Here is a 13,819-nt window from a genome sequence, read left to right on the forward strand (position 1 = left end):
TTATTGCTGTCGGCGTGAACACTCATGTGCTCCCTCTTCTAAGATCTCAAGATATTTTAACACATTTTATTACTTTTCAGAACCGAGGTAGTGTAAATTTGGGTTCAGGATATATTGGAGAATAGATAACCTTTTGAACATTCTGTACAGTGTCCTTAATAGCAAAATTTCATTTGGTAAGTTGCTTGTGTGACGATTGTGAGGGCCATCAGCAGTCACCTTTTATTACTTGAACAGAGTTGCTGACAGATTCATCTGTGTTTAAAAATACTCAATTCTGGACAGGGTTGAAATTTGGAGTGTGGATCATATCAAGGGGGAGGAAGTATGGAACATTGGGAACTTGGGTGAAAGCTCTCAGCTCTGGTTTTATTGTGGCAGCTCTCCCCCTCCCTGTGACTCCAAACCTGATAAAAAGGACAACAATAGAATAATTCATACCTTGGTTAAGAGTTTAAAAACTGAAGGAAAGATTCTATTTTCCGACCCATAAAATACCCACTTAAAGGCTTATTTAAATTTATATTTACTTAAATTTATAAACGTTGTGCTGTTTATAAGTCTATGGCATGGTCTGCTAGTTGGCTTCTCTCAGATATTAAAGCCTACTCACTGACTTTTTATGAGGACCAACGGAAATGAGGGCATAGAGTCAATGCTAGGGTGTATAAGGACACTTGTCTTTTTTCTGTCCCAAAAGCACTTCATGCTGCTAAATACTTACCAGTGGACAAGTTCATAGAAAGGGGATATATGCCAAAGTACTGACATTAAGGAAGTACAGCAGTAGGTGATTTTTGCCCCTATGTGTCTATTTTCCAATTTTTATATAATACACACTTTGTTTAGAAAAGTAATAGTCAGAGAGTTCTGAATATTATTTAATTGTTAAGGATGCAACTCTATATAGTACGATCCGAATTTTGTTTTAAAAATTAGATGTAAGGTTGATGGTTCCATGGTTGGTTGGATCATAAAGGAAATTCAACAAATGACCCAGTAGCTATTGTTATCTTTAGGTGGCACAGAAAATGATGTCTTTTTGTTTTTTTAATGTTTTCCCATATGTTATAATTATTAAAAAATAAACATTTCACTGAGATTGTGGGGAGAATTGAATTTAGTCCATTCATTGTACAGATATCAAATGCCTATTCTCTCCCAGGCACTAGGGGTATAAAAAAGGAATAAAACATAATTCCTATTCTTGAGATCTCCACATTTAGTGGGGATGGAGAGATGACAAATTTGATCAACAAATGGCCCCACTCCTGTGATGGCTTAGTCAGTTAGGATTGATTAGGTCTCCTACTTTACTCCTTTTTTCTTCCTGCAAATGATCCCATAGGGTCTTTGTTGCTAGGAAGCTTTCCAAGGAGATGGAAGGCTTTGCTTTTATTAGTTCTGGAGCTGAAATGAGGTGTTCAGGCACCATCTCTACCCACTTCCACCCTCCCCATACACATACATGTGTGCACACGCATGCACACAACTCCAATAACATACGGTAACCAAGCCCCCGGAGTGCCCTTCCCTTTCAGGCACTTCGGTTGCTACCGCACCCCCTCTGACGTTAGTCCCTCCTAATACATTTTCTTGAGTAGGTGTTATCTGTCATTTTCTTCCAAATCATCTAGAATCTGCTAAACAATATCTGTTTGCAAAATGCTTCATCAGCTTTACATAGTGCCAGTGATGTCGGTTTGGTGTGTGTTTTGAGTATCTATCTGGTCAAGAAGGGAGGAGGATGGGCTTCTAAACTGTAACCATAGTTTTCGGAGGGAGGCAGCTGTCAGGAGGAGTGTGATAAGAGAATCATTCATTATCGGCTATGAGAAAACAGGTGCCTTTTGTGTAGTGATAGATGAGAAACTGGAAGTCTTGATTTGGTAAATAAGGGGCGGGATGAGGCAGTCTTTAAGATATTAGAAACAAGAGGCACCTGGGTGGTTCAGTCAATTAAGCCTCTGCCTTCAGCTCAGGTCAAGATCTCAGGGTGCTGGGATCAAGCCCCATGTCCGGCTAATGCTCAGCTGGGAGTCTGTTTCTCTGTCTCCCTCTGACACCCCCACCTGCCTTCTTGTGCTTGCTCTTTCTCTATCTCAAATAAATAAGATCTTTTTTAAAAAAAGAAAGATGTTAGAAACAAATCTGTTAGTGAATGAAAAGCAAATTGGTGTGAGTTCAAGTTACTCACTAAAGCCGAGTAGCGGGTGGGTGTATGGTATGGAATTACGCAGAGATAGGCTGGGATCCCCTTCATGGACTGGACCCTCACCGCCCTGCCTTGGCCCAACACCATTGGTGCCTGTGCTTTGTTTTCTAGGTAGCTGATGAGGACGGTCCCAATCAGCTTATTAATTAATAGAGACATTTTCAGCTGAAGGTTGGCAGTGACATGGTGAGCTTAACTCTGAAGAATTATATTTTGCTTTGCGAATGTGCAGCTAGCAGCTAGACAAGAATAGTAAGACACCTCTAAGTAACTATATGTGTGAGATATTTTGTCTAACTAGACTAGAAATAGAAAAGTTTGCTGAATTAGACTTGAGAACAATCCTAATAGGTCCACATTTGGAAATGTGATGGTGGGTGACTTATCTCAGGTCTTACAGCCAAGTTTTGTCAGAGTCTTCTAATGGATACCCAGACTAGTGACATCTCCACTACTCTGTGCAGCCTTTATGTGATTAATACCTTCTTGGAAACATGCCTCAGGCCAAAATCCCATAGGCTTGCTCCTAGGCCCCATGTGTCTAGAGTAACTGGGGACCCAGGTTGTTTGTAAAATGAGGGACATTAACTGCATGATGCAATCCTGGCCCTTTCCTGTTTGGGAAGTGGTCTGAGCGTACCTATCTCGTCAGGATGTGCACTGTGTTTGACATATGTTCTCTGTATACTATAATGAAGCCCAAGTATTTCTATAGTTTTCACTCTAGTAGGATAGAACCAGATAAGCCATGTATCTTTCCATGCCTCCTTCATGCATGCTTATGGGTGTGTGCTTATACAGCAGAATAATCTCAGGACTCTCAAAATAATCTTATGACTCCCAGTCTTGATAATGCTTCACCATATTGACAACATGAGTTAGGGAGAAAGGGTAGAAGCATTGAACCTACAGTGACCTTGCTGAGAGCCGCTCTGTAAAGGTGCTACAGAACAACAAGTGTCAGATATGAAAGTGGAGGTAACTAACCCTGTTTGTGTTACAGGCCGTCCGTGTTCATAGAGGATAAAGCAGTAGACACTCTGGCTTATCTTAGTGATGGGGATGCTCGAGCTGGATTGAATGGACTACAGCTGGCAGTGCTGGCCAGGTTAAGCTCTAGGAAGATGTTCTGTAAGAAAAGTGGGCAAACCTATTCTCCCAGTAGAGTTCTGATCACTGAAAATGATGTGAAGGAAGGTCTCCAGCGATCTCATATTTTATATGACCGAGCAGGTAAGTAACAGAAAGTGAAAAGAGGGGAACTTTAATGAAATAAGTTGTATCTACACATTCCCATCCTAGACTTCTGGCTTCAGCTGAGTTCAGAACATGAACCTCATTCTCAGTTGGATCTCCATATTGGTAATTGAATTAAACCTCCAACTCAGAGCCTGTTCAAAGACCTAGCTTCCTGATTGATCTTTCTTATGAGAGGCACAGAGCAGAAGCTATCCTGATAACTGAGAGGAGTTTTCGTGTTAAAATTGCAGGCTTCAGACCTGCTTTGTAAGGTAGGTAGGTATTTTTTCCATTACTCTCTGTAGTGCCTTTTAAGATAAAAACATTTTGAAAGCCCCTACGTTCACAGTTGACAGTAATTTTTGTGATCATTTATAATGGCAATAATAACAAGACTTTTGCAATAAGTGACTTAGTTCTATTAGTTTAATGAGAAGTAAAGTCCATAATTTCTAGAGTCCCAACTAAAAATGAAGTTTATGTGGACCTGGATGTGATGTTTTTGGTTGTGGTAGCTTTTTTAAACAATTTTTCTGCATACACCGGTACTTTTGTAGAACTGCGTTTACAGGTAACATTTAAAATAGACTCTTACTAGATCTGTGATCCAGCAATATTAAATGTCATAAGCACAGCACAGTTGTATCTTTTTATATAAAAGGGATGGGTGGTGAAGATTAGCATATGGTAGATTAGGCTGGACTCTGGGGCTTGAGTATTTGTGATTCTGGATAGAGAATCTGCAGTGACTGGAATCCCATACCTCTAAAAGTAATGCAAGAAATGGAAGCTGATCATTAAACATTCCAGATATCACATAGCACCTTGTCTACAATATTCTGAAATGCTTTTTGATGATGGAGAATATGTCTTACTGGTTAGAGCAGTGGGGTGGAGGAGCTTAAGAATGACTTTGGGTTCTGGACATTACCTCCTGATGAGCAGAACACTGACTTTGGACAAGTGGCAGAAGCTCTTCAGCCTTAGTGTGCCTCAACTGATTGGGAGCTGGGTGCATGGAAATACTAATAAGTACTATGGACACATTAGTTAGGGACTCATTAGAGGCATTTAACAAACAGTCCTGTCTCCTCTCTGATGTGAACATGCTTCTCGGCAAGACTTCTCCTAGCACAACCCAAAGATCTCCGGTGGCCAGCTGTCTGTGCTCCTGAATGTCATGGGATGCTGGGAAAGTCTGAAAAGTAAAGTGTTCTAGATACAGAGCTTTGCTTTCTTTTGGCCAAATACAAGAATGGGGGATATGAACAAAATTTAAAATTTTAAGAGGTAAAAATATTCCCACATGCTGGGTTCTCCATCGTTTTGGGGGGTTCCAGCAACAGGTATTGTTCTCCCTTATATGTGGCCTAAAGGAGACTCTTCATTTTGACTAGATGAACTGGAACTGTTCTTTCACGTTTTATCAGACTGTCATTTAAAAATCAAAAGGGTACCATTTATCATAACATTAGTTAACATTGAATATTGGAGCATTTTATATATGTTGTTCCTTTTTTTTTAAGTCTTAAAATAACCTTAGGAGGTAGTTATTAATAATATCTCCATTTTATAGATAAAAAGCTTGCCTTAGTTCACAAAGCAAGTGATAAAGTTCATTCTCAATCACAGGTATAAGACTAGTTCCTAGGACTACGTCCTTCCCCACTGGCGGTGCTGCCTCCTTGCCAGCCCCGGCCTGACATCACCAGTTTCCCGCTAGAGCATGTTCATCACACACAGTAACACACACTTACGTGAGTACACTCACAGACACCCATATGCACACAGTGGATATCAGACATGTCTAGTCCTAGGATTTCTACTTCTCGAGGCTCACATTCCATCCAAGGGAGCCATGCGCCGTGGGAATCACTTTCTCTACAGCTCTGCACTACCCGTGGAAGAGCTGGGGACAGTGGAGGCTGCCTGGTGTCAGGCCTTGAGAACCCACACATTCTACAAGTCCTACGCTTACTGTGACTGTGGCCCGCCCTGCCGCTACCCCACTGGAGTGTAGCAGCACAACCGTGAATCTATAGATACTCATAAATACAGTTCAGATCCTAGAGAATTGTTCTTTTCCAAGCTGTGTTCCATAAATAGGGATGATAGAAGCATTGCCCTGGAAACCTGCTAGCTTATACTCCTGGGCCTTTTTATAACTCTGGTGAGACAAAAATCCCCAGCCCCAAGATTTTAATTATTTCATGTCTTCTAGTATATAGTTACCCACTTCTAGGATCCATTAACTAGCTCACATATTTAGGTATCAGAGTGAAGAAATTTCTAAATGAACACAGTTTCTCTGCCTTGCATTGAGGTCAGGGTTCTACATAAATAATGTTAAAATTTTAAGTTAAAAAATTTTATATGATCAAAGCAAAAATGGAAGCTAGCGTAGAGTAACATCTAACACTTCCATGTTTCTGTAGTGCTTACTCCATACCAGGCGTACATTATTTAAGACTCAGAACCCTAAAAGCCAGCTAGTCTTTAATCCCCACTTTACAAATGAACTGCCCGAGGCAAAGAGAGGATCAGTAACATGTTCTTAGTCACGTAGCTAATAAGTTTGGTGCTCACATCCAGGCTACCTGGCTTTAGAGCCCATGCTCTTCCCTGTTAATTAGCCTCTCATCTTTGACCTGCAGTAAAGGTTTGAGTCAGTGAGCAAGTTTGTCAGGGAGATTGATTGCCACCTCATTTACGTTTCACAGAAAGTGGTGCGAAGCAGCTTCTTTCATCTCCCACGTATCTGCAAGGTGGCCAGGCCTGTGACTGGGGCCAGGACCTTGTGGTTTTCACCCAGAACCCTTTCCCACCAGTCTCCTTGACAATGTGACTTAGCTAGGAAGCCCAGAGATAGATGGCAAGTCCATTTGTCCACAGGAATCTGCTGGCTGGACTAAAAACCACTGATCCGCCCTCTGCCTGAATGGGAGGTATTTGGGCCCCTACAGTCAGCCTCCTGGGTCTTTCCTCCCTGACAAGCCAGCGTCTTGTCTCATGCTGTCTTCAGAGGAAGGCCAAAGACGGTCCTACCAGCATGGTCAGCTGGGGTGGGGGGGGGACTTGCCCTTGGGGCCCCAATGCTGTGCAGAGTAGGTCATGGATTCTCTGTCCACCTTGGCGCTTCCCTGGAAGGACTAATGCAAATAAGAATTCCCCTGCCTTTTTTATGAAGTGACTATTCTCTCCTCACACTTAGGGAAGAGTTGATGGTCAGAAAATCCTGAAAATTCTCTTCTTAATTTTTGTTTTTTTAAAGCATATTTCACTGATTTGTTTACATGTGAATCCTGGGTGAAAAGTGGGGGGAAACCCAAGTGGTGAGTGGGGGGCTATAGTGCTTTCAAGGTGAGAGCTCTTAGTCCATGTTTCAGCCCTTCTGAGATCCTGCCACATGAATGTCCCTGTACCAGATTTAAGCGACCACAGCCTTTAGATACCAGAAAGACAGCTGGAAAGGACACTGAGGAACAAAGGGGCCATCTGTAACAGCTGTCCTTGTCATTGACTCTCCACCCTCATGTCTCCAACCAGGCCTGGGGACAGTTTCCTCAAAGTGACAGTGGGGGCACATGGAAACAATATCAGATTAGTTCCCTGCACCTCTCATTGTGGCAATCCGCGGAGGTCCAGGAGAACCAGCTCTCCATGTGCTGCTCTCCTTGTCCCCAACCCAGGCCTCTGCTCGTGTTCAGCACGGGCAGCACAGGTACTCCAGCAGCCTCCTGCGCTGAGGCTGACCGGGTTATGAGACAAGCCCACAGACCCCAGAGGGAGCTCCTCTGGTCTCCAGCATCCTGCACTGGTACCATTGCCGCCTCCTGCTGAGCAGCTTGAGGATAGCAGTCAGACTCCCTTTCCCCAGGCTTTCCTAAGTCCCTTATTCAGGCTTCCTTAAAATCAACCAAGTGGAACAAACCTATGGCTTAGATGACCCTCCTTTGGGCTCTGTGGATTTCCTCTTCTGCCCATAATCGAGCACGTGCTTTTTGTGTTACCTAGGAGAAGAGCATTACAACTGCATCTCTGCGCTTCATAAGTCCATGCGGGGCTCAGACCAGAGTGCCTCCCTCTACTGGCTTGCGCGCATGCTTGAAGGAGGAGAGGACCCGCTCTATGTGGCAAGGAGGCTGGTGAGGTTTGCCAGTGAGGACATAGGTGAGTGTTCTGGGAAGGACCAGACCCTGGTGTTCACCAGAGTGTGGCTTTTTATGTATGGGAGCCGGGGAAGGGGGCATTCAGAAATGCTGACCACTTTGGAGCCTAGGAATTTCATGGGACCATGTGGACAGGTAAGGAGAAGAGAAGATAAATAGGAACTGACTGGTTTATTTCTTGGCATCGTGTATGTGCTTTTGAGTGGTTATATTCTGAAGAAGTCATCATTATCTGTTTCCTCTTCAGTAGTGCTTTACCTAACATGGGTATTGAAATAGAAGAAATGTTTTAAATGCTTTGCAGTCATGTTCAGGTTTCATTGGACAGCTCCTGAAATAAAAAGGGAAGATTCTGGACACTATGTAATGAAAAACATTAGGAAAACATTTCTTTGATATAGTAAATGTTTTGTTTTTAATGTGTCTGTCCTTGTGACTGTCTGTATGGCCTTAGCCCCTCATGTTTGTCATTCACATTCTCATATTTTTCCTACTAGATGTAGTTTTTATCCATGAAAAAACCATTCTTGACACCACTCAGTAAATATTTCTCAAATAAATTAATGAGATCAGAGGAGAATCTGTTCTGATAAATGGGATTTTTCTGGTCAGTAACATCTACAGGCAGTGGTGATCTCTGGTCGCATCAGCTCATAGACAGGTCTGGGTGGGAGTGTGCATTATGACTTAAACTTTCCTTTGTCTTTCCGTGTGTGTGACAGGTCTGGCAGACCCTTCTGCATTAACACAAGCAGTTGCTGCCTACCAAGGCTGTCATTTTATAGGCATGCCCGAATGTGAGGTAAAGTAATCAGCCCAGTTCTTCGCAAATCACTTCCTTTCTCTTGTGCCATGTCCCTTTGTGGATTTGAACATATGTCCTGCCATCACCTTTGATGTACAGGCCCACCAAAGAAGCTGCTTGGCTTTTCAACTCCCTTTTTAGAAGCTTACACTCTAGAGGGGAGACCTTACGTATAAACAAGGTCATGTTTTGAAACTTTTCTGTAGTTGTGGTTTCAAAGGAAGTGCTCAGCCCTTTCCTGGGGCAGAAGTATTGAAAGCGCTGAACAGGAAGTTTCTCTAAGTTCACCCATAACCAGCAGCTTCATATTTATGTTTTATATGTTGGGGTTTTAAGAAAAAAAATCATTTAATAAAAATTCTTCTCTTTAACAAAAAAAAAAAAAAAGAAAGAAATCTTTTCATCCTCTTACCTCCTGTAGGAATTCCTTCTCTCCATCATAACTGGTTATTTTGGCTGTAGGTAGAAAAGGAGGATAATAAAAGCATAGTGAGAATTGTTTCCGAATTAAGTAGGGATGTCATAAAATAGTCTATAGGACAGAAACTTTCTGGCACCTTCAGTAATGTTTTCTTTTTGTCCTAGGTGCTTCTGGCCCAGTGTGTAGTCTATTTTGCCAGAGCCCCGAAGTCCATTGAGGTGTACAGCGCCTACAACAACGTCAAAGCATGCCTGCGAAACCACCAGGGGCCCCTGCCCCCCGTCCCACTGCACCTGAGGAACGCGCCCACCAGGCTGATGAAGGATTTGGGCTACGGCAAGGGCTACAAGTACAATCCCATGTACAGTGAGCCTGTGGATCAGGAATACCTGCCGGAGGAATTGAGAGGAGTCGACTTCTTTAAGCAAAGGCGGTGCTGACTCTCATAGGCTCTGATAGCAGTGGGATGTGTCTGTTTTTTAAGGAGAGCGAGAGTAACAGAGTTGTGGAGTCAGTTGCCCGTGGAAGTTAAACGAGACCAACATTTTGTGCCAGAAATGTCAGAGTTCCTTAGGTGGAGGCACACGTACTTCAGCTAAATGTGTAACATTGAAATTGTGTTCATTTGCACTCTGTGCAACGGTTATGCTTATGAAAATATCTGGCAGCTTTGTGCAATGAATTAATGTTATAAGGAATTATCTATTTTGTCATAGTATTTAAGTCATAATGTCATTTCAGAATTCAGTTCTGTAGGATTTTTTTTTCTTTAAAAGATGTATATTCAGGGTAGTTTGAATTGGTAAAAAAAAAAATGTAATTGTGATTTAATACTGCATAGTGTTTTGGGTATTTTTTTTATATGCAAAGGTCTTATGAGCCAATAAAACTATTTCAAAGTACTCTTCAGTTCTTTCACGTCTCTCCCACCTGGGGTCCTAGCTGCCAATATCGGTCACCCTCACATGTTGGTAGGTAAATACTGTGAAAGAAAAATGCCTGTAGGTAAGAAGGTTGGAAGCTTAATGAGAAGCCTGTGGATCTTTGTAAAAATCCATTTTAAGTTTTAAAGGAATATGCTAGAGTTGTAAATGGCTTATGAAAGAATCCAGTAGTTTCTTCTTCCTCCAGTTTCTTCTTGCAGTTCCGTGTTTCTAAATGATGCATTCCTGTTTTACTTTTGTGATTTCCTAAGCGTAAATACCACACACGTGCGTGCACACACACGGCTTTGATTCCTTTGCAGCTGTTTCTAATTCTTCCCAAACTACTTAATAGTCATCCACAAGAATCGTCCCTTCAAGTAATCAGTCAGCTCTGTTTCTTTCTCCCTCTCCCCCAACCTGGTGTGATCCCTCCAGGAACACACTTCCTTCTGTCCAACCGCTGCACAGCTGATGTCCAGGGACTCCGCTGCCTTTCTCCTACACAAGGATTCCTGTTTTCTCCACAGTATACCAGCCGTCTCGGCTCATCCCAGCATTTCTGTACAACATAGGCTTTACTAGTTTGAGCAGGCTGGAGCGACAGTGACGCACTCAGCAGGCCTGGTGTGTTAACTCCCCTCCTCTGTCTGGGCATCTCCCTTGTACCTGCCTCACGTGTTCTAGTTGTGGGGTCCAATGCTTGCCTTTTTCTCCTGAGGGGATCCACATGCTTTAAGAGTTTTATGGAACAAGGATGCATGGGAGGCAAAATACTTCTAGCTGTTAAGAGTCTAAAAATACCTTTATTCTACCTTCAGACTTACCTGATAGTTTGGGAATAAATTCTAGGTTGGAAATTACATGTCAGTTGTCTTCCTCTTTCCCATGTTGCTATAGAGAAATTTGAAGACATTCTGATTTGTGACCTCAGCAAGCTGATAGAATCTTCTCTCTTTGATCCTAGTTTTTAAAAAGCTCACAGTGATTTTACCAGGTGCTGAGTGGATCCTTTCAGTCTAGAAATTCATGTCTTTCAGTTTGGGGAAAGTTTCTTTATTCATTTACTAAGTGTTGGGTACTTGCCTCATGCTAAGCACTCTTGGGAACACATCAGCTAAGGAAAAACAACATCCTGTGCTCATGAAAAAGATAGTATGAAAAATCGTATTTTAATATGTCTGCTGATGATGAGTGCCACGAGAGAAATAATCAGGGAACTGAGCTAGAAAGGGTGAGAAGTCAAGATTTTATTTGGAGTAGCCAAGGTAGACTTCGTCAAGAGGAGAGTATTTGAGTCAAGAATTAGAGGACATGATTATGCCATTCAAGGATAAGGGAGAGCGTTCCAAGCAGAGGGAACAGCAAGTACAAAGGCCCTGAAGGAAGGTGCCTGGCTGGCTCAGTGCTACAGAGGAGGTGAGTCTAATTGGGATGGAAGAAGTAGTGGAAGTGGAGAAGAGATGATGGGGGTTTGGATTAATGTGGCACCTTCCTAGTCCTGGGAAAGATTGGCTTTTACTCAATGATTCTAGCAAAGGAGTGTCCCAGTGGCACTTACATTTTGTAAGGATAGCACTCGCTGCACTGTTGAGGGAAAGCAGGGCAAAGCAAGGAGAAGGGCCATCAGAATTTGCAGTGCTCCGGTGGAGGAGGTGACAGGATTGGTGGGAGCGGGCATGGTGAGGAGTGGTGTGATTAGGAATATGCTTGAAGAGAGAGTGCACTTCCTCACCTCCATTTTCCCTGAGCTTGACCCTCTTGAACTGATGTTTGTCTTCCCTCGTTTCTCATCCTTTTGTCTTTTTGCTCTACTTCCTGGGAGATTCCGAAAATTTACTTTCATCCCTTCATTTTTACCATCATCACATTTTAAATCTCCAAGAGCTCACTTCTAATGTTCCCCTTTATTTTGGGGGGAGTAGCCTGTGTTTGCTTACTCATTCGTGTGATGACTGCTTATCTTATCTCCCTAAGGATATTTGTTTTTAATTTTCTCCCTACATACTCTCTTCCATGTTATTTTCTGTTTGTTTTAGTCTCTTTCCGACTGAAAGCTCTGAGCTCTTGGTGGGAGTGGACTTCGATCCTTACTGAGCTATTTGTTGGAAATCGTTGAAGTCCGCATCTTTAAGCTGGTTAGGGCCCCAGAGAAACTCTTCTCTTCTCCCGCTGAGTAGGTCGAGATTGGGTCCCTGCATTCTGGGTGCCACATAGGTAGTCATCATACAGCAATCAGTATGTCTATGTCCCCTTGATCTCTGAATATGAATCAGTAGCCAGCAACACCCCCCCCCCAACTCTCTTTGGGTCTAGTTCAGAGATTCCCCAATCGCCTGGAATAAGAGAGCATACCTGCCACTGCCCAAGCTTTTGAAACATCTGCCACATGGATCAGGTGGGTTCTTGCCTTTCCCCACCAGGATCTCTCAAGTCAGTTACCATTTGCCCGTTGTCTTCACAACCTCCAACATTGTGTTGCCATTATCACTTGTTCTCTATCATTTTAACAGCTGATGACTTTTAAAAATTACCGTAGTTTTTGGAGGGAGTGGGGGTCCTTGAGAAAAAAATTAAATGTAGGTTTAATCCATCATCTTTATGAATATTTGGATATTAAATTTAATAAAACTATTTACAGTTTACAACCACAGGAAGCAATTCCAACTCAAGACCTGAGGAGGCAAGGGGAGAGACGTCAGGGGAAACGCTAGGACTGCCTTCTGACCAGGATGGTGGCTGTACGTAGAAGCGGAAGAGCTCGGCAGCTACTGTACCTCTTGGCAGACATAGGGGAACAAAATACGTGAAAGGAAAATGAATAGCTTAACCCTTCTCCTGCCCTCTGATCTCTTGCTGGTGCCTCCCATTGGCCGAACTTACCAAAGTTTCCCTGGTTAAGAAGCAGCGCAAGACAGGTGGAGAGTCGATTTAAAGGAATAAGTGATGAAAACTTAGAACGGCCAGATCTCTGAAATAAGAGATAACTTCTGTATTTGAAAAGAGAATTCTGCATGATTTTATATATATGCCTTGAGAACCAGAAAGAATAGTTTGAAAAATTAACAATGGAGTCTAGGAAAATGGTTCAATGTTAACAGTACATGAAAATTTGTAGATTCTGGACAACTAACTGTAGTCAGAAAAGATACCAAGAAAAATATCCCATTCTCAGTAACAGCCTTAGTCTCTGAGGAACAGGACCAGAGTGAAGAAACTGCCATACTATTGAGATTGAGAAAAGTTGAACAATAGGAGCGGCAACATAATTTTATTATAAATATGACTTATAAACACTAATTAAACTTGTTTTCATATTCCCATCATGCTTGGCATTTAGAATGTGATCACTACAAATTTGTTGAATGATAAATGAGTGAATAAAAAAACTTTCACCTAACTATGTATGTGTCTTCAACTAGAAGTCTGTCCATGATACTTCTGTCCACCAGGAGTCAGGCTTCAGCTGTGACAGATGAGCCCATGTTTCAGTACTTCCTCCCAGCTCCCCTGGGACTGGGACGGGTGCGCTCACTGTTTAATAGCCTCATACACTAATAAACGGGTTTTAAAAGAACTTATTTGTCTGATTATAAAAGTAGCCCGGGATCATTGCAAAAAAGATACAGGAGGAGAGACAACAACAGCAAACAAACAAAAAAACATATACAGGCACAGAGAAAAAATTGTAAAAATCAACTTTAATCTTTGCTCAGGGATAATTGGTGTTAACATTTTAGTAGACGCCCTCTGGGTATTTTCCAGTATGTGTATGTGTGTGTGTGTTTGCGCACATGTGTGAGAACTGGGAACATACACCATCTGCTCTACAGCTTGCTTTTTCTCACCTCACCATATGATTTTTCACATCCCTAAATTAGTCTCTTAGCATCTAACTTTTCATGGCTGCCCACAGAGCCCCCGGGGGCCACACATGCCTTGCGCCGCACGACACCAGCTGTACCATCCACACAGGCTGTGACACAGTGGGCACCTCAGAATGGGGATCTAACAACCACCAGAGAAACCTATTCTCTGGGCCTCGAG

General features: G+C 42.6%; 1 protein-coding gene and 1 long non-coding RNA gene across 2 annotated transcripts in view; one reads left to right on the top strand and one right to left on the bottom strand.

Moving 5' to 3' along the window:
- The window catches only part of WRNIP1 (WRN helicase interacting protein 1), a 24,786-nt gene extending 15,035 nt beyond the window's left edge, over window positions 1–9,751 (top strand). Inside the window, exons 4-7 of the mRNA XM_082730386.1 lie at window positions 3,219–3,448; window positions 7,469–7,624; window positions 8,346–8,425; window positions 9,014–9,751. Coding sequence (XP_082586512.1) covers window positions 3,219–3,448; window positions 7,469–7,624; window positions 8,346–8,425; window positions 9,014–9,289 — 742 coding nt within the window. The 3' untranslated portion in view covers window positions 9,290–9,751. The remainder of the gene's footprint in view (window positions 1–3,218; window positions 3,449–7,468; window positions 7,625–8,345; window positions 8,426–9,013) is intronic.
- LOC309864683 lies at window positions 7,631–13,264 on the bottom strand. Its single transcript, XR_014311684.1, has 3 exons — window positions 10,600–13,264; window positions 8,841–8,884; window positions 7,631–7,954 (listed from the first exon to the last, which is right to left on the bottom strand). It is a non-coding gene; the product is annotated as an uncharacterized lncRNA (long non-coding RNA).
- Between the last annotated feature and the right edge of the window lie 555 nt (window positions 13,265–13,819).

The sequence above is a fragment of the Mustela nivalis genome (assembly GCF_964662115.1).
Source record: "Mustela nivalis genome assembly, chromosome: 5".
Lineage (NCBI taxonomy): Eukaryota > Metazoa > Chordata > Mammalia > Carnivora > Mustelidae > Mustela > Mustela nivalis.